At 37.3% G+C, this 20,528-nt stretch overlaps 1 protein-coding gene across 4 annotated transcripts in view; it reads right to left on the reverse strand.

The window, feature by feature from the left end:
* AHRR (aryl hydrocarbon receptor repressor) overlaps positions 1-20,528 on the reverse strand; it is a 94,958-nt gene that overhangs the window by 68,229 nt on the left and 6,201 nt on the right. For 3 of the 4 annotated variants that reach the window (XM_068936320.1, XM_068936321.1, XM_068936322.1), the window contains exons 2-3: positions 11,103-11,174; positions 4,423-4,604 (exon numbers count right to left, since the gene is read on the reverse strand). In XM_068936320.1, coding sequence (XP_068792421.1) covers positions 4,423-4,604; positions 11,103-11,174 — 254 coding nt within the window. The remainder of the gene's footprint in view (positions 1-4,422; positions 4,605-11,102; positions 11,175-20,528) is intronic. The other variant, XM_068936324.1, reaches the window with a different exon arrangement.

Consider the following 20,528-nt stretch of genomic DNA (forward strand, 5'->3'; position numbering starts at 1 on the left):
GGGCAGGTCTTACCAGTAAAGATTGAAGCAAAGAAAGCATTCAGTATCTCCGCCTTCTCTGCATCCCTTGTCACCAGGGCCCCTGCCCCATTCAGCAGTGGGCCCACATTTCCTCTTGCTTTTGTCACTAATGTATTTAAGGAAGACCTTCTTCTTGTCCTTGACATCCTTCACCAGATTAAACTCCAAATGGGCCTTGGCCTTCCTAGCCCCATCCCTGCATACTCAGACAACATCCTATATTCCTCCCAGATCTTTATAAATAGAATATTTATGCTACTCAGTCTTGTATTATTCCAGAGTAGCTACTGAAAGGACACCTAGTGGTAAGTGAATGAGCATGTCTAGAAACTGCTGGGATTATTGAAGGCATATAATTAGAATAGTTGTCATAGGAATTACTGAAGAGTTATTGCAGTTGAATTTGCAATGTCATATATGAATATATGCATAGTACTTTTCATGTTTAAAAAATTGCAAATAGCATTTTTAAAAAAATTTAGGCTACAGAATTTAGCCTTAACTTTCTTAAAACTAAAAGAATAGTATTTTGAAGGAAAGATGCACATGCCTGTGTATCACAGATTACAATTTTGAAGGTCCTGAATCTCCACTGTAACCATCTTAGGAGTATTGGACAGATGAATGGAACTCATTACAGATATGTCTTTCTTGATATTTAAGCTAAATTTCAGCTTGCTTATCACCATTCTTTGACTCCTCCACTGTGCAACTCTAAAATATTCTAAATGTTCCCTTCCCTTCTCACAACACACCTTTCTCTTCTGTGAAGACATACAGCCATAGTGTATAAACTGTACATATTTGAGCTAATTTTACTCTTTTTTTTTTGGTCCATCCAGCTTTACAGTCACTACTTGCATGTGTTTATTCTAAACCCCTTTAGATGTACTAATGCCCTTGTGACCAGAAGATGCCCACAACAGAGAGCTGTATTCCAGATGGAGTCATGCTGGTCTCATGCAGGGAGGGATTATGACCTTCCTGTTTAGTGACATGCTGCCTCTGGGTAAACAGAATAAAATCCCTGTTTGGCTTTCTTGTTTATGTCAACATATCATATTACAAGCATAGAACAATTTGCTGACCACTATTCCTCCTCATTTATTGTTTTTTAAGTTCTATCTTCTAGTTTTCTCTTTTCTATTAACTATCCATCTTTGGATTAATTTTCCCTGGGTGACTTAGTATGGATTTTCTAGGCCAGTTTTACCAGATATATATTTTTTGTATGAAAAATTTTGTAACGTCTCTGTATACCATTGGTCAATTCTTGTCTTAACAGTGTTGGTAACAGTTCCCAGCTTAGTACCATTTAAAAAGCCACAAATAAGCTATTTCTGCTCTTCCATGCTCTTTTATCATAAGTAAGGTCTAAACACTGGTGACTTTTTTGTTTGCTTTTTTAGGTGACTTCCTAACAAATTTTGTGATTAGAAAAAATCAGATTCTGACTTATTTCTCCAAACACAACTACAAGGAAGTAGGTCATGACATGACACGAAGCCCAGGCTGTAGTTCCTGCTCTTACTCAAACATTAGCACCCATTCCTTATCCAGCTGTTTCAGCTGCTCACATCTCCTTCACTCCACCCTTCTGAACCTCCAGCCTGCTCTCTGTCTTAAAACGGCATGTAGTTTCCTTCCTTTACTATAAACAATGCTTTCTGTAACCTTAGTTTCATCATGTAAACATTTAAAAATAAGAACAAAGGGAACACAAACTATGTGTTTGATTAGGTAATTTGGGGTTTAAAATAAATGAAATTTCTTGAAACACAGAACATTTTAGAGTAATGAAATCTGACTTTACTTGTTTTATTTTTATCCACCCCTTTGAAAATAAAAGGACAATAGATCTTAGAAACTCAGCCAGAAGAGTAGTAAAGGCAGCTGGAGACCACTTATTCCTTATGAATCCAGGGGAAATGAAAGTAAAGCTCGGAGGAAGGGGCATTAACTCTCTAGTATGTGTTCAGAGGGAAAGAGAGGCACTCTATAAACTGCAGGATGGTGGAGACTGGGCAATCAGCTACCACAGTTGACATGGGAGGCCTGGGCTATCAATAGCACCACCATCTGTAATCTGATGTCAGCCTGAACATGTCCCACTGTCTGCCAGAGCCTCCTCATAATCTGGCATTTATTCTGTATTAAAATAAACAAAGACAAAGCTAACCAACAAATACCTTTCTTCAGTCAAAAAATTATTAGGGCTCCCCTGTATACAGTGTACATGACAAAGAATAGTAACAGGAAGGAGTAGTAATAATAAAGGAAAAATTAGATGCATAAAAATAATTCTGATTCTCTCTACAATCCACCTGTAAGTTGTGGTCAATTATATTCCTTCAAACAGACATACTTTTTTTTTTAACAACTCTAGAGAGGGTCTCCATTGTGACATTACTAATCTGGGTATTGTTTTTTTGAATTTTTAATGTTTTCATTGTAGATTCTGTTTCTCCTTTCCCTGCCATATCCTAAATGAATGCAGAAGGATCCATGGGAGCACTGTGTCAACATGTGAGATAAAGCCAAGCAGATAAAACTGAAAGGCAGCACGCCAGCTGGATGGGAGGATAGAAGAGGGTAGAAACTGAGGCTGAAAGGCAACATCCCATTCTTCTCAACAGCTACATAGGATAATAAGGCACAAAGGAGGCCTTGGAGCTTGAACATTCCCAGGAGAGGTTAATGAGTATCTCTTCTCTCACCTTTCCCTTTCCTTTAGCCATGAGTATTTCTCTGCATTTCACTTCCCCCATATCACTTGGAGAAAGGACTGTTCAGACTCTCATAAAATCACTGACCTGGTCATTCTTCCAGGACTATGTAAGCCATGAGAGAAAAGTCAGCTTTGAGGGTAACATTTCTCTAACATCTCTGTGACTGAATATAAATCTGGCTCGTATGCAGCTTTTATACAATGAGCTCATGATACACTTTCAACCAGAGCTGTCTTTATAGGCCACCACAGTTTACAATAACTTATGACAGAAGATATGAAAAGGAGGAAAACAAGCTTTGGCAATATCAGCTTTTGTGCCGAACTTGGCTGACAGAAACATACAGATGCTGTGACTTTAATGGAGATAACCCTTTAAGAGTACTAAAAATGTTGCATAGCATAGTGTTTCTGAATCACTTAGAGTTTCTTAAGTCCAACCTCCCTCCAGTCTGCTACAGAATAAAGGTTTTCTCTGTATTTCAAATGTGTGTGTCCTATGGCAGGGACAAATCATTCACTTGGTCTGAACTGACTATGGAGATAGTGAGCCTCACAGAGCTCACTAAATCCAAGGAAAACAGAATACCTAGGATGTACCACTACATGGAAATTAATATAATAGTGGCTTTAGGTGCTGCTAAAATGATGTGAGACAATCAAGACCACAGACTACCTGACAAAATGAACTCCAGTTTCCACAGAACAATATTAACTACTTGTCAGGCATTTTTGTTTCGGTCTAATTTTAACATAAAATTTAAATTTGTTAGGAATTGAAATAAGGATAAGAGAGAAGTAATTAATATGGGCCTGTGGTAGTGAACTCAAAGATTAATTTTGAAATGGCTAATCCAGCATTCACTGATTCTTCATTTTTTGCTATCCATTACTGGATAGGCATGGAAAATAACTTGATGAATAGCTGCACCATGAGCATTTTATTTTGTTGGTTTTCAAAAGTAGCGTATTTTGGCATGCCAGCATTGTTATATTACAGTTTCTGTATGCAAGTTGTTGAAATATCCAAACATTTCATTAACAGAAGAAACTAGAACTGTCTGCAAATTTGGAAAAAATCTTATTATGTACATCTGAACATGCACATTTGGCTTTGATTATATGTGTGCCAGACAGCTACAAAAACAAAGTGCAGCCTATTATAGCTTTAGTCAACACTTCAAACTTCAGATCTCACTTATCCTGAAAAAGTAATCCTTTTGGACTTTCAAGCAAGCCTATTTCCTGTTGGGAATACAGGTGGAATATAGGTAATATGGTAGTTGCTTTATTTTCACAATGTATTTAAACAGACATGATAATAGCTTCAAAAAGGGAGTTCAAAGAAGCTATAGGTATTACATCTGCCCCAAGTCTCTTTGCTGGTTTGGGGATTTTACAGTCATCTTTTCCTGTCTTCTAAAATACTCTGGGAAGGGGGCGAAGGTTATGCCATCATTTGGTGAAAAACACACAAACAGCATAGGAGGAAATACAGAAAAATTCCAAAGCAGCATCCCATGCACAAAAAGTAAGTTCAGTAATAGAGATTTGATCTTTTCTTACCTTATCAATATAATACTACATTTTTATTTTTACTAATGATTAGTACAAAGCAGCAATAAATAAAAGGAAGACTTTTAATGAGATATTGATATGTTTAAGAGACCTACCTTGAAAGAAACTTTTCACTCGGAGATAGCTAACACTAAGGCGCAACACAGAAAGTTTGTCCAGCTTAGATATAATATCAGGTGGAAAAGGCAGGAGGCTGGCCAGATGGTCTAGTTCTGCATTCAGACGGTCCCTGTGTCTCTTTGAAGGATTAGATTTTTCATTCCCAACTGCAGGCCTTCTGTGGTGGAGAACACATTATTGATTACCCGTTATACCTCGACATAGTATACCCAGACACTAAGACATCATCTGCAATTAGTTGATAAACAGACATATTTAATTTAACCTCTGTGAAAATCTTTACAGTTTCTATCCCCTACCAAAAAGATATTTTTAAATGTACCATTCTGCATTTGCCATTCTGCAACAACATGAACACCGGCCTCTCTTTTCACATCTTCCCAGTGGAAACCAGATGAGGAAATGATCTCTCTTATTCAAGACCTTCTCATTTCAGGGGAAGGAGTACTATCTTCATGTTTAGTGAATACCAGGAAAAATTATTTCTCATCCATGTTGTACGAAATAGGGTCAGAAAAGCAGAGGAAAATTACCATATCTACTGTGCTTTAACAGAACAACCTCCAAAGGCAGCCTGCAACCTTGCCCAGTGCTTCTCCATGTCTTTTACAAGCACATATTCAGGTCTTTGAGTGAGGGTCCTAACACGACTTTTATCCAATGATTAAAAGACACACACAAACTCAGACCTGAAGCTATATAAAAATCTGCTCAAACTTTCCAAATCTTTCATCTTAAATAACTTCAAGAGTAAATAAATACATACAAAGAAGTATGTTTAAAAATGTTATCCCCCCCCTCCAATTCTGCATCCATCTCATGCAGTGAACAAAACCAGAAGCCACAGAAAAGGTATTGTGAAAACACATAACACAAACTACATCATAAACAAGGAAGGAGGCAAATTAAAGTTGTGTGGGCAGAATTGTGAATCTTGCACTGCTCAGTTTTTGGATGCTTTCTCTAGAATAAATATCAGAGATATTTAGAGAAAGATCAAGGGGAAAAGAGGGAAAAATACTGCAAGGATCTTTTTTAATGGGAAATGATAGACAAGGAAAATACAGACTGCTGAGTTTTCACCTTCATCTAATGAAAGACAAGGATCATATCCTTATGTAGCTTAGCTAGTGGTCAAGTGGTGAGCCAAAGCGAAACTGTAGTTATTCTTAGCACTTTACTGTTGCATTTCCACCTTACACATTTACTATATTTTTCAATCATAATTTTAATTTTGAACATTAGCTTTCCAGAGGAAGGTTAAAAGGGTTAAATTACAACATACTTTGACTCTTCTCTTCTTATAAGTGCAATTTTAATTTATCATTGTAACTGTAGTAAGAAAAAAATGTTGTGTTTAGGAATTAGTAAAAAAAGATCAATGTTTTTTACATATGATTGCTGGCTTTGCTAGCTAAGTGTAAACCTTTAAAAACAAATCGGGTATGAACAAAATCTTTGCTAGACTTGAGAACCTTCGCTTTGTTTTCACAGGACAACACAGATGGACAGATAAATGAAAAAATGTTCAAGGCAGGTATCAGTGAAAACATATAATTCCTGCTTTTTCATTGAAAACAACCCTTCAGTGATATAGTCAGTTGCTTTCAAAGACATAGAGGAGATATTAATGATTGGGAATCAATAAATAACTTTGCTCCATCAGAGGGAGCAAAACGTCCAACAAATAGTGTAATTAACAAAGAAAGAATATTCTTTTTTCCTTTTTCAGAGTAAATTTTTTTCAGAAAATGGTGCATACATTGGGAGGTTTTTTGGAGTAAACTCTGAAGTTCAGCCATCCTTACTATGTCACAAAAGCATGTCTGACCTATAGAGAGCATTAATTCTGTGGGAATAAATAAAATCCATAGTTCAATAGAACCTACAGGACATAAGCACATCACTCTTTACCTCTGAGAAACCAGCTGAAGTAAGGAAGTAATTTACTAAGGAAAAAATTGAATGAATCCTAATAAAGAAACTTACACTCACTGGAGTTCAAAAGCTAAAAATTGTCAAGACTAACATGGAATATAAATAGAAATTGCTCAAGTCTATTTACCATATAAAATAGTGACTGCTCTATGACAAAAAGGTCATTCATTTGTACTGAGCATAAGGATTAGTTTTCTGGAAATTACAGGGAATGGTGTAAAAAACGTGAGAGAGAGTTCAAGATGGCCTCTCCCTGAAAATTCAGTGAAATGATTCAGTAAGGGAGTGAATCCAAACAAACAAGAGTTTGATGTAAATGGGAATTAGGTGCCAAGTGGATGAGATTTAAAAACAACACAAGCGCCATGGAAGGAATAACTTGGCTATCAATAAACAGAAAATGGCAAGCAAGAAAATTTTTGAATGAGTTGTTCTGAGGCAAATGGAAATTCTAGCCAATATTTTGAGCAGGAAGCAGATGCTACTTGTTGAAACACTGATTCTAAACTGTAGAAATCATGGCTTAACAGAGAGGCCATTTCACATAGCTCTATGGTACTCTCTTTTACTCTCTCTTAAGTACACCTTACTACAATAAGCAGCATCTATAATTAAGGCAATAAAGCTGGCATTTCCTTCTTTGTGTTGTTTAACTGTCAAAATTCTTCTTTGCAATAACAAGTGTATGTACCTGTACAAGACCAATACACCCAGCCCTTATTCAGTAGGAATAGAGTGCAGGAGCTGATGAGGAGAACATTTGCTATTTTATTTGTACATAAGACATTGAGCCATTTATGCTTTAATGATTCAATATACTCGTGACACATAGACTGCTGCTTGGGTAAACCAGTTTGGTGAGCTTGCAGAGGAATTTCCTTCAGTTACAGCTCTGTCTGCTGAGTGTGGTGTCTGCTCCTCTATTTCAAGCACTGTTCCCTACCCTCTGAGGGAGCTGACAAAATAGTTTAAAGAAAAAGTTCACTCTGAACAAGCTTTTAAAGTATCCTGAAGTGTTAAACTAACAGATTATCTAAACTGAGAAAATCTAATCATTTAATGTGATGGCACGCTTTCAGTAAGAAGGGAAAGGGAAAAGAGACCATGAGATGCAAAAGATAAACTAAGTGCAAAATAACAGCAAGATGATTATCATAAATGTTCTGACCAGCACCAACAGTTACTTAGCTGTGCTTGGGCATTGCACAGGTATCCTGGCAGAGTTGAATTTCAGTTACAACTGTATATGTGCAGATTTTCACCACCTCCTACAAGTAAAACGAGTAAGCAGCAGGAGAAAGCTGCTCCTCCTGAGGTCTTGGTTTACCCTGGCAGCACTGATATGGTTCTGACTGAACTGGGCAGTTTGGAGCAGTTCTAGATATGCTCAGAGCTGGGGCAGCTGTAAGCTTGCCTTTCAAGAGCTGTAAAACATTACAAGAAATGTTTTATGGAGGGAGAGAATTCCACAAGTTGCCAGGGTTTGAGATGAGAAAGTGGATGCAATGTTCAAATGGCTACTGTCCTGAGGCACTGCTTTATCATTTCTAATATAAATATTAATTTCAGCCTAAAAATTATAATCTGAGGTTAAAAACAAGATCTCTTTAGTCTTTAGATGTTTGAGTTTTCAATAAAACGTTTAAAGGTTCCACAGGAAACAAACACTTGATAGAAAATATGTCCTTTTACTAAAAACTCCAGTTCTCTGGCTGAAAAGCATATCTGATGGAAAATCTTCAATCAGTCTGAGCTCCAGCTGTTTGAATTGATTCCATAAATGCCAAAATTCTTTAGTGTAGAACAGCTTTAATGGAGTTTGTTTGGAAGCCTTCTGTGGCAAAAGATGAACAGCTTGGATTTATGATTTATTTATATGTATGAAAGTAGAACTTCAACCTGATATATTGTCTGAATAACGGCAACCTCAGGAAGATAGTCTCCCCTAGTTCTGCGTAGAGAAGAAAACTGAAATATATTAGATCCTCCTGGTGATACAAGTTTTCCACACACTCTTCCATAGTCTTGTGGTTCTCTGCATTCTTCCATGGAGCTTCTTCATATGTTTCCCTCACTATTCTGCAAAGTTCCATCACAACAGAATTTCTAACATACTGTGCCTGAAGGAACATGAATATAATTTGGTGAACACTATCATTCTGTGATATCCTGAATTCAAAGGCAGCTGCTGGATCTCCCACCTGGCTTGACAGCCTGATCTTGAAAACCTAATGCAGAGGCAGAGAGCTGGCTTCCTGGAATTCACTGATTATAGGTAGACTTGAAAGTCCTGCTTGTTCTGCAGGGGAGAAAGCTGCACCTCTGCCCTTTGAATCCTGGCCTTCAAAAAAGTTAATCCATGAATACTTTCAGAAATACAGGTGTCCTGCTTGGGCTGGCACCTGAGCTTGCTTACGTCCTTCTCAACAGATAGGTAAATTTCTACAGCCTGCTAATGAAAAAGGAGAGTAATCATGACTAGGACTGTGAAAAATTAGGTTTTTCAACTGAATAAATACTCTGCACAGAACAGGTGGTAGAATCTACTATGGTCCACTATTAGAATGATAGGAAGAAAAGTAGAAGAAGGCCAGGCAGGAAAATGTTCTATGTTATCAAACAAGGGAAAAAAGCTATAACAAAATTGGTGCAACATGCACCAAAATCATGGTTACAACATGGAACAAAAGCAGGGTTAAATATACTATTCAATAAATAGCATACAACTACCCTTCAAAATTCAAGATAAATGATTTGGGGCAGCATAACAGTAAGGATACCTCAGAGTCCTGAAATATCAGTAAGTTGATATTTCTATCAGTAAGCTGATAGGACTGAAGGACATAGACCCTGAAAGGAGGTCTGGACCCCAGAAGTCAGTCATGGTCATTCAAAACATCTTTAGTTAGATCCGAATTTAAAAGTACCTGAATAGGAATGAGTACAGAAGGGGCTTACCAGAGACTAAGCCCACAAAGAGATAAGCTTCAAGGAAGAGACCAGTGTTCCTAGGATCTGATAAATCATCCTCAACAAATGGTAAGTAACTATCTGCAGAAAATAGAGTGCAGTCTCCACTGTGGCAGCTAATAATTCTAATAAATCAAAACGTATGATTCCCCTTATTTCAACCAGAACCAAGTTTATTGATCAATACTGTATCAAAATAGCCATCAAAGTCAGTGAGCATCTGCTACTGTTTTATTGGAGCCAGAATTTCATAGAAGGCTCCTGAGGGCATTTATGTCTTTTGCTAGCAGGTAGTTTTCTTAGCCATTAGCATCTATCCAGAAGTTATCTTAGAGAGTACTTCTAGCTAGCATATATGCTTCAAACATGAAACGTAATGTGTCTCAAAGCAACTGCAACTCTGCCTGAGTTCTGATCCATAAACAGTTCTGCACAGAGGTAATTTCATGTACTGGAGCGCTTCCTTACCTCATGCAGTCATAAAGTTAAATATCCACATTCATATTTGAACAGTAGTGCAAAAATGTTATATACATGATGGATCTAACAGTCAGGTGTTGCAGGAAGAATCATTTTCTTATTTCATTATCTTTGTCTATTGAAATTCTCACCTACAAGGTATTTTACATTAAAAAATGTATTTTTAAGTGGAAACAAGTGGTTCATGTGTAAGTACTCTCCAAAATCCAAACAAAATCAACAGATTTCATTCAAACTTGCAGAGAATATCCTCTTTGACCTTAGACCCACTATATACAATTTTAAACCAGATAACCTATTTTTAAAAGTTCTGAACAACTGAAAATTGGGAAATTCACTTTAACGACCTTCTCATTCTTAAGAGGACTGTGAGGCCTAGCATCGGTAATTCATAATTTTAACACACCAGAAATGTCTGTTTCATAATCGTATAATCAAGTTTAACACCAAAGATGTGATATGATTATATTTAATAACTTCTTTTCACAAAATGGTTTATAGCATCTGGAAATCATTTAACATTTTGAGTGATAGCAACCTTTTTTTCCTCATGTGTCAAGTATCCTGTTATTTCCTATTGCTTTTTTTTTCTGCTTTGTCTTCACACATAAAATTCCTCTCTCCCATTTTTTCTTATAATGCAAGTGGTTCCATTGTAAACAACAATTTGAAAATGATGTGTTCTTTATGCAAGCAGTGAGTCACCAGTTTGCTTTTTCAGTTGGATGAACTGACCCACTTTTCAGACTCACACATGTTGGACTTGCTTGTGCCCCAAGCAAGGCTCAGCCAAGGAAGGGGGAAGGAGGGGAGCACAATGCCAGCACACTGATGCCAGTCAATATACAACTTCTTGAAAGTCTCCCTTGAGCAGGCCTTAGGGAACACAGAAACATGGAGGTGGCAGCCACTCACTCCAGCCAGTTGCTTAGCTGACACTTAGTCCATCAGTATCTACTCTGCATCTTCTTCCTATTAGAAAGTGCTGCCTCTCTCCTCTATTTATATACTGCTGTAGTACACACAGTAACCACGCTGACTTTGTTAGACAGCTAGTGAGGGGTAGAGATGGTTTGACCCATGCTCAGCCCCATTTCTGGAGCCACTCTTAACTAAACAGCCAGCCTCCTGACCATGGGTTGCTCATGGGGAAGAAAGTCCTGCATCAATGGACTAGGGGATGAAGGGATTCCTGCATCTACCCTCGTTTCTAGCACATATATTTCAAGGGAGACATAACTGCCTCCTAATGAATATAATACTTAACTGTTTCTGAATGGGTTTCCTCCTTTTTCTCCCAGCATACAGGCAATCCCCTGGAGGAATCATTGTTTTGATGCTGAAAGACAAAAGGAATAGGTGTCTTAGTTCAGAGGTTTGTATTGTCTCACACTGTACAAAATGACCATATAGAGAAAGTTCAACTGAGGAAAATGTTTGTTCCTTGAGTGTGGCATTCAACAACGCTAAAAACCACAGTGGCATTAGTTAAGATAGAAGCTTAAGGCTTATTCCAATTTCCTACCTTAATATTATTAGAATATTGATGTTTATATACAATTTTCATTTTTTTAAATTAAGCATATTATACTCAGTATAAAAATGTATCCTGTTTACTGGATATCCCAAAATAAATATTTTTTTCCATCTAGGCTCATTTTTAAATTCAGCTAAACAAATAAAAATGAATAATACTACCTATCACCTTCCACAGGGAGGATTTCACAGATCTTTAAATACACAGAAATATTGTCTACCATTACTGAAACTGTGATAAATAGGATGTAATTATTCAAATTAGCATTTCTCCAGGTCATCACCTTTAGCATCCTCATTTTTAAAGAGTGAAAGTATGTCCATTGGCAACTCAAGAAGTGGCACACAGTGTTGAGGTTAGCGCTAAGAACATACCGCAATGTAGTGCTGAAGGAGGTGACAATTTTCAGACAAAACTTCAAGAATCTTACTATTGCTCTGTGTGGGCATGTTAGCCTTATGTGGGCATGTTAGCTTTAGAGACATGGCAAACAAGTAATTGTGTTCAGTCTGTTTAAATCTTCTGGAGATTAGCTGAATACTGAAATCTCTCGATTTTCTGTCTGAAAGAGTATTTTAGTCTTGCCATGTGCTGTTCAACAACCGGTGCACACTGCTTCAGAGGTGACTTTATCTCAACAGCATTTGCTGCTCTGTAAGACGTAAAATTAAGAGGGCCTCTTACGTCACTTGCGTCAAATCCCATGCAGCTGAAGGCAGCTATGTCATATGATGCAAATCATAGACTTACTGAACTTCATTTATATGAAATGAACTTAATTTATAAACTATTTAGAGGAATTTTGCTTTTTATTGAAAGACAGTTCTAGGTTGCATGTCTCTGATAACTAGAAACCTTCTGCTTTCTAGCTTAAATTTGTTCATGTTCATTTTATGCCCATTTATTCTTATGCCAACATTGTATTTTGGTTTAAATAACTCTTCCTCCTCCATTGTGTTTACTCATTGGCATATTCTTAATATCAGTCGTATCTTCAGTTATCCTTCATTCTTCTATGCTAGCAAAACTCAAACTTTTTACTCTCCTCTCATGTGACAAATTTTATTCTCCCCATCACCTTAGTAGCCTTTGTCTTTATCTTACCATTTCAATTAATCTATCTGAAACATGGATAAACAGAACCATGCACAGCATATTGAATAAAATCCACAAGTATTTCATATATGCACATATATATACATGTATTAACAAAATAAAGTATTAATTCTTTATTTACTAGAACTATCTCACAGTATTTATGTGACTGCATTTTCCTTTTCCATATCCATTATCAACTTTGTGGCTCCTAGTCATCCTGTGATCACCTAATATGAACTGTGCTCTATCTTCTTGCATAATTCCAGTAAATAAATGTACAGTCTGTAGAGGAAATTCTAACTTTTAGAACCCAAGTATCTGGCCATTTCTTATGAAAGAACTCAGTCTTCTGTACTGATGGTGGTAGCAACTAAATTTATTAGTACACTCTTGGGTTTTAGATGAAACTTCTTAGTAAAAATAGGATTATATCGAAACTGATACATGAGGAACTCTGCCTGTAGTTTCCCTCCTACTCAGTCATTTTCTTTTCAGCACAAGGTGTTGTTTTTCTCCTTTGATCCAGTTCATTTGTCCACCCTTTCAATTCGTGCACTAATCCTCAGCAGCACAGTAGCCTTCACTGAATCCGGGCAGATTAGGTCTATTGTATTCCCCTCACCTAGAAAATCAGATATTGTATCAATAGAAGGCTATCAGGTTACTTTGGCACAATCTTCAAAATCTACATTCCATTTTTATTCTATAACCCAACTAACCACAGCCAGTAATTGTTCCTCCCTTTAGAATTTGCCCTAAAATGTTGCATGGTATTGAGATTAGACAAATAGGTCAGTAGTTGCCTTCTCTTAATTATAGCTACTATATTAGTTATTCTCCATGTTGCATGGTACCATTCTTAATTTGACAGACTCCTGTTTATACAGAATTCACAAAGTACTCTGAAAGAAAAAATTTACACAAAGATAAGAAAACTCAGATGGTATTTTAAAAACCTTCTCCCAAGCTGCATGGGAAACAGGTATTAATTTATTTCACATTTCAAAAGAAAAAAAATAAAGTAAGCGCAGGTGATTGATTTCACCTTACCTGACAAAGTGAATTTTCTGTAATGGTGCAGTATCAAGTACAGAATTCTTCCAGGAATACAAAAATCTGTTTGTTCACTATTACTAGGATGATTTCATGTGAAATCAACTGTGTGAACTCCCTGCCCAAAGTCTACAAGGGATTGGTTACAGAGCAATAAATATTGTTCCAGGTTGAGAAAGTTTGTTTATCCTACAGGCTTCACTTAGGTAAACCCTTCTTCTCACCTTCAAAGACTTGGTTAGGTTAGGCTCACCTAGAAGCTTGTTTTTGACAACTGTCTCTGAGGCTGAATTATTTCATTTAACTTGATGGGTTTTCTACTCCAGTGGGAAGATGAAATGGTGTGAACATGCTAAAGAATTGCTGCATGTTTTCATGGGACCTTACATTAAAATGTAGGTTCTTTATATTGTAATATTTTTGTATTCTGAGCCCTTCGTGCCCATAATATGAATCTATGACTCATAGTTCATGTTTCAAAACACTGTGTCACATGCTAGGCTTCCCTTCTCTTGCCATTATGAGCACAATTAAAAGAAGGAGAAAGACTTACAGACAGCATAATTCAAGTGAAACTGAAAGTTAGGAGTTCATTTGATTTTCCAAAGAGGATAACTTAGCTTTAAAACTCACCCTGATTCAGTGGATGAATATGGGACAGCAAATAGACTTGACTAACGTGTAAGTATTTTCATGGAGAAAGCATAGGTGCTGAATTATTTTAATTTGAAACATAACAAGCACTTATAACTGGAAGCTAAAGCCATATATATATAAATATATATGTACCCAAACAAGGAATAAGGTGTTAGTTTGTAAGACTTGAATATCTAAGCATTGGGACAAGCAACAAATGATTTAATAGTCTCCCTCTCCTGATGTCTTGAAATCAGTTAGATATCTTTCTGTAATAGTCACCTTAATAGAAATAATGGTTAAAGGAAACACAAGCAGTTGGACTTAATGCAAGCATACTCAGAAAAATTTGGTAGCTTTGGTAGCTACAGAAGGTCAAGTTACATTATCCGATCACTCCTTTCATTAAACTTTATGAATTATTTCCTGTCTGAATGTGATCACGTACCACATACTCAACATATGAACTGCTTAAAAGGGTTATGTAAACAACAACTTTGAAGCACAGGTTTAGAAGAGACAGTTTGAGAATCAGGAGGTTGAGTTCTGAGGATAAGCTTTACCACAGAGCAGCCATGCAACTTTAAGAACAAAGAAAGAATGCACTGTTACTAAAAAATAGCCTATTTTTGTTTTTGGTTTTTAGATGTTATAACTTGGGAAGCGGTGACTGAAAAAAAGACTTCTACTCATGACAGACAATGAACAGAACAGGAATTTCAGTGAGACATTGTGGCTAATATGGACAATAGGATCTGCAGATATATAAACAGGAGATTATTGAAGATGGCGATTACAGTTTGAACTGGCTAGAAACCTGACTTTCTGTACATCATCATTATTTCTTAAGAACCAAAAATTCTAAGATCCCCAGTTTCAGTGCTGGGCTGGTTTCAGTCTGCAGGAATGATCAGTCCCAGGGCCTTCTGCCAGGTAGAGCTGTCCTGAAGCAACATACACAGAAAGCCTGAAGTCACCTGAAACAGTCCTTCAACCGTGTTGATAAGCATCCAAGTAGATGATCCGGTAAACTATTAAACAGGCTTCTGATGAAAACCTGCCTAGCAGAGGCAGGCTTTGAAAGCTGTGTAACAGGCAGACTAGAACCATGCCTGCCTTCTGTCACAAAATTAATTGAAATTGGCACATTACAGCCAAGTGTTTTGCTTCTGAGAAACTGGCACGTTTTAGAAGAAAATTTTATAATGGCTTTGGATAATATCACCTTTGTATGTAGTATGCAATACTGTATCCAGTTGAGGTATCCCTACTTCAAGAGAAACTGGAGACAAGAGTCGCAAAAATGATTAAAGGATGAGAAAACGAGCCCCATAGTCTGAGAGAGGCCAGGAGCTCAAACCGCTTGGCCTATCAAGGAGAGAGAACTTCCTCACAGTAAATAACTACATTATGTGAGAAACAAACATTTCGTGACAGAGATCAAGCTAAATCTAATAAGATCTAATTTTCAGAATTTGAGGCTAATTAAAGTCAAATTACAAATAAATGAAGATAACTATTAGAATAACTTACACAGGACTGCAGAGGACTCTCTATCACTGTGCATTTTCTTTTAAATGAAGATTTTTTTTCTTGAGAAAACAATTAGACCTGCACGGTGAAGAATTTGTTTAAGGATGGCTGATGGTCCATGGATAAATCAATTGATCACAGTGGCTCTTTCTAATCTTGAGATGTATTAAAGTCACTTTACTTTTCTGCCTCAATCTCCCCAACAATGAAAAAGGAAGAAGGATAATTTGCTAGCCTGAAGAGTTGTTGGAAGTGTTAATTGCATAATAAAAAGCTATACAGTACTTCAGTTACAGAAGCTGTTCTGCAAGTACTGGGAAACATATATGTGATACTCACAGCATAGCTAAGGTCATCTGACATAGCACATACAAAGTCTCTTTTTAACTTCTTCTAAGGAAAATCTGTACAAGTTTGGCTACATTTTAAACTTCTGGAAAAAAATGTTTTGTGCGTGCTCATGAGACGTGTAGTCTGACAGTTAACTTCTCTATAGATTCTATCTGAGCTGAGCACACGTGTTCCCTTCATTCCTCCTATATGAATCTGCACTGTGTATTCATCCTGATGTACTTTATATGCTTCCTCTCGGAGCAGGAGAGGTAGAGGGCCACTTCCCCTCTTGGTGTTCCCCCACTTCCTAATGTACTCTCAGTGCTCTGGTCACTGCAGCCCACAAACAAGTGACTGCAAGTAATCAATCTGAAAAGCACAAGAATGGTGCATTGGCCATGGGAAGAACTCTGAGACAGACTGAGTTGATGCTTGGAGGGGATGGGAGCAAACTGAAGTGAGGGCAGGCCAAAGAGGCCAAAAGCAGATGGACACTTGTAGGAGTGAGAGGCAGAAAGATCTGTGACCAGTGAGAACATACTGCCCTTAGAGCCTGGAAGGAGCCCAGGATTACAGAGCTGCAATATCCCTCTGTCACCAGGGAGTAGCTCTAAGACCTGCAGACAAATGATGTGGTTCATAACACTCCAGAAAGTGACCGTTAAGGAGCACCGCTTTTAATTTAATAATAAGACTTAAAGTAACTATTCAAAAATTAGAATTTTTTGCCAGTAATAAGATCACCTGCTTCTACTTAATGCAGTCTCCTGCACAGCCTCCTTTGCAGTCTCTGCCCCCATCACACGAGGAAATCTAAGCAGGCAGAGCAGAATCCCTGGCCTCATTCAGTACAGAGGGCAGGCAGAGCTTAGAGAAGGAATCAAGGTCATGCAGAGGCTGTAGGATCTGTGGGGTGCTCAGCAAGTAAGTGACTAAAGCCAATTATGTCAAAGACATCAACCCTCATTTTCTGGGAACCTTGATCTGATTTCTAAAAGTGATGAACGTTCACTACTGCAGCTGAAGGCACCGAGAACTATGTTCTGAACAAACAGATACACAGAAGACTGTGTTTTCGCAATGTTTGGAACTGTGTACATCACTATACATCTTTCAGATTTGGCTCGGTGGGTCAGCTTCTCATCTGTAAAATATGAATACTAATAGTACCATATGTCTTAGCAGTGTTATAAAGATTAATTCAGTAGTGGGTTTGAAGTACTTAAATATTATAGTTGCAATTATCACAGAAAAGCCTGTGTCAAAATAGCACTGTGTTCAGAACAGGATTTGAGCAGTGCGTAGTATGGAAATAGGATCACATAGTGAATGAGGATGATAGAAACAAAATATTGAATTTCTACCTCACTGAGTAGTGTTCATCATGTAGGTACGTGTTCTGTAAAAAAAATAGCTTGAGATTATGAGACAGTATGAGATCATGTTCACTATGTGTCCACATAGGTGAAGAATTCACATTTCATCTTTAGTTCTGCCATGTAATATTGCAAGTGCTTTACTTTGAAGTGTAATACTTCTTTACTATAGGGTGAGTATGCAGTTATAAGTATATTCTGAAGTCACTCCTTTGACTCTTAAGGTATCTTTAGTGGAATGGTAATTTCAACCCTTATTCTTCCATCACAAACAAGTCAATTTGGGGACTAAATTATCTCATTGATTGGAGATAATTTGTTGATTTATTTGTTTCTTAGGAAAGTCTGAAAGAAAGTCCAAGGACCTTTTTTTTTGACCTTTGAGGAGGTAAATAACTAACTTTTTAAAAAAGCTTTGAAGCAAAATATCTTTTTAGGTGATGTTTCAAAAATTAAGCTGTTTTTAGAATAAACTTCTAAAACGTGCACAGTGTTACTTCAGGAAGGATATGGACCATATCACATCTAAAAACACAGAAAGATTCAGATTGGACATATGCCTAGTACGATCCATTAGTTACTGGAGTGACATCTTTTTATGCCAGGCTTGATTTTAGTCCTCCATTTGTCCTTACCACAGAGTGTCAGAGGAGAATTTTGGGTTGCCACAGCTACTCAATAGTCACTCCATCTTTCAGGAGATCTCTGTTCCTCAGTCATATTTGGTGGTACCTGAGTAACAGGTCAAAAGAAGTAACTTTTGGGGGAATGAAAAGTCGATAGATAATGTGAAAGTGTAAGTATTATTTCAATAGGAAATTAGATTAAAATCAGTAAGACAGGTCTATGAAATATTTCTGCTATGAATGTGTAATGTAGCAGGGCCTTACTTTAGATGTCTTTAAACTATAGCTAGTTCAAGTTCTGGGAGTAGCTTTACACTGGCAACACAGAGCTCAGTACAAGGTAACAGCTCAAGTATATATCTCAGGTGCATAAATATATATATTTATTTCTCTGTGTGTGTGTGTGTATTTATTTATATTTATGTTTATATGTGTATAAACTTTTCAGTTCTGGGCCAGGTTTAGCTCTGTGCTATCATGATTAGACTGCTAGAGTTACTTAGTTCATTCAGTTTGACTGATTCATTATTTTTTCCACACTGCTCCGCAGCTATAACTGTAGGATAAATGAAGGCTCTTAGATAAAAAGAAGTACAGTGTCATTTTGAATATATTGTATCACTTTTTTCACAACATATACTTGTGACGCTACGTTGACTGTTTTTTATGCTTTTCTATCCTCATGCCCAACTCCCATGTTCCAACATAAGGTGGTACGTGGTCCAACACCCACATGACACACTCTGTGTGGTGGGGTGAACTAGACGTGTCACTTTGAGCTGCAGAACTAGTCACAGGTTGCAAACGCAAGTTTAAGGAAGCAAGCATGTGTAACCATGAGCTGCTGAACTATGCTGGTCCTCCAAACTCTCCCGTAAGTTCACCAGCATTCCTAGGAGTTACCTTCCTAAGCATCTATGTTTTAATACTCTGCTTGTCATTTCACCAGACTTTGTTAATCTGGGTTTTGGGTTTTTTTGAAATAGTACAAGAATGATCTTTGGTAAGTCTCTTTATCACTGTGTAGCCACCAGGCCAAACTAGAATTGTGGTGCAATTTTAGAGCAAATTCTAACAGCATGATGAGAAACCTCGAGTTGTACAAAAGCGTAACTAAGAGGCAACAGATAGACTGGAGGATTGAGCTGGCTAGGCAGTGAGAGAGAGAGACACTAGGAACATTTTTGAGGAGTTTTCTACTGCAAAGCCAAAACAGCACTAATTAAGTGGAATTTTTATCAGGAAAGAATTGCTTATCAAAATCAGAGAGGTATTCTAAAGTAGCCAATAACCTGGTGATCTCCTTCTGGGAATGGACGAAGATCCAAATCCAAGTCCTTTGGAGAAATCTGCCCATACACCATGGCCATTCTTGTTTTTTTGACTCCTACTCTTTTTTCTTTTTTACAAAAGGCTTCTTGAAAGGTTTTAGTTTCACTCCAGTGCAGAATTGGAGTCAAAATATATGACAGCTCAGAACTTGGATGCCTGCACTGGAGACAGAGAGACAGTATAGAAAGGGAAAGAAGTCACCATCTCCAACTCAGAAAAGAACATAGCCTGAATTCACATGAGCTTCCTTGACGCAAGCAGAACACAGCACAGTGGAAGTTCCCCAAGAAAAAAAGCAAAAGAGAACTGGATCTAAGGCCAATAACTTGGAGATTGCCATCTTTATTATTATAAAAATTATTATGAAATGTGTGTGTGTGTGTAGGAGGAGGAGAGCAGGCAGAAAGGTGACTTATAAACCTAGATATAATGACAACTTGCTGGGAAGATGCAATCCTATTCCTCTCGTGCCTCTGCTATTTTCTGTTCCTTCTTCAGTTATGCAGTCCAACAAAAGGAGAAGCAGAGGAGAAAATGCCAAGCATCACGTAACTGTGGTTAAATACAGAGCTTAGAAATGTGAAGATCCATGGAACAAAAACTTTCAGAAAAAAAAAAAAGTGTTTTCCCCAAAGCCTGATATGGAAAAATGGGAAAGCAAATAAAAATTGAAAAGCAAAATGAAATATTTTCTCTTGGAATTAAGTGAGTTATGTTCAGGTTGATGCTTAAACTGATATTGTTATTGTTCCTATTGCTGCACTTTAGTCCTTTAAAATGTTTTTATTAATGGTATAAGAAATACTGCAGCATTTGGAGGAAGCATGTCAAAGTTTAGAAATATACACTGAGAGTCCTGCTGGCAAGTGAGTTGTCAATTTTGCTCTGTTCTTCCAAGTCTTCAGTTTAATGAAGTACATGAAAATCAGAATGAAAACTCAGAAGTTCCTGTTCTTTCAGGAGCAGATTGTGAATAGAAAAGCCAAAAAGAAAACCTAATGTAAGCTACTATTGCTGAGATTATAAAAGTAGCTAAACAAGTTATACTTGTTGAAAGGTTGGCTAGTTTTGTTTGCTATGATGAACATGCTATATCTGATGGTAATGCACTCCTAAAGAGTCTGACAGTTACTGTACGGTTTGGATACATACTCAAATTCACTGCAGAT

This window comes from Struthio camelus, chromosome 2 (assembly GCF_040807025.1).
Source record: "Struthio camelus isolate bStrCam1 chromosome 2, bStrCam1.hap1, whole genome shotgun sequence".
In the NCBI taxonomy this organism is placed as follows: Eukaryota; Metazoa; Chordata; class Aves; order Struthioniformes; family Struthionidae; genus Struthio; species Struthio camelus.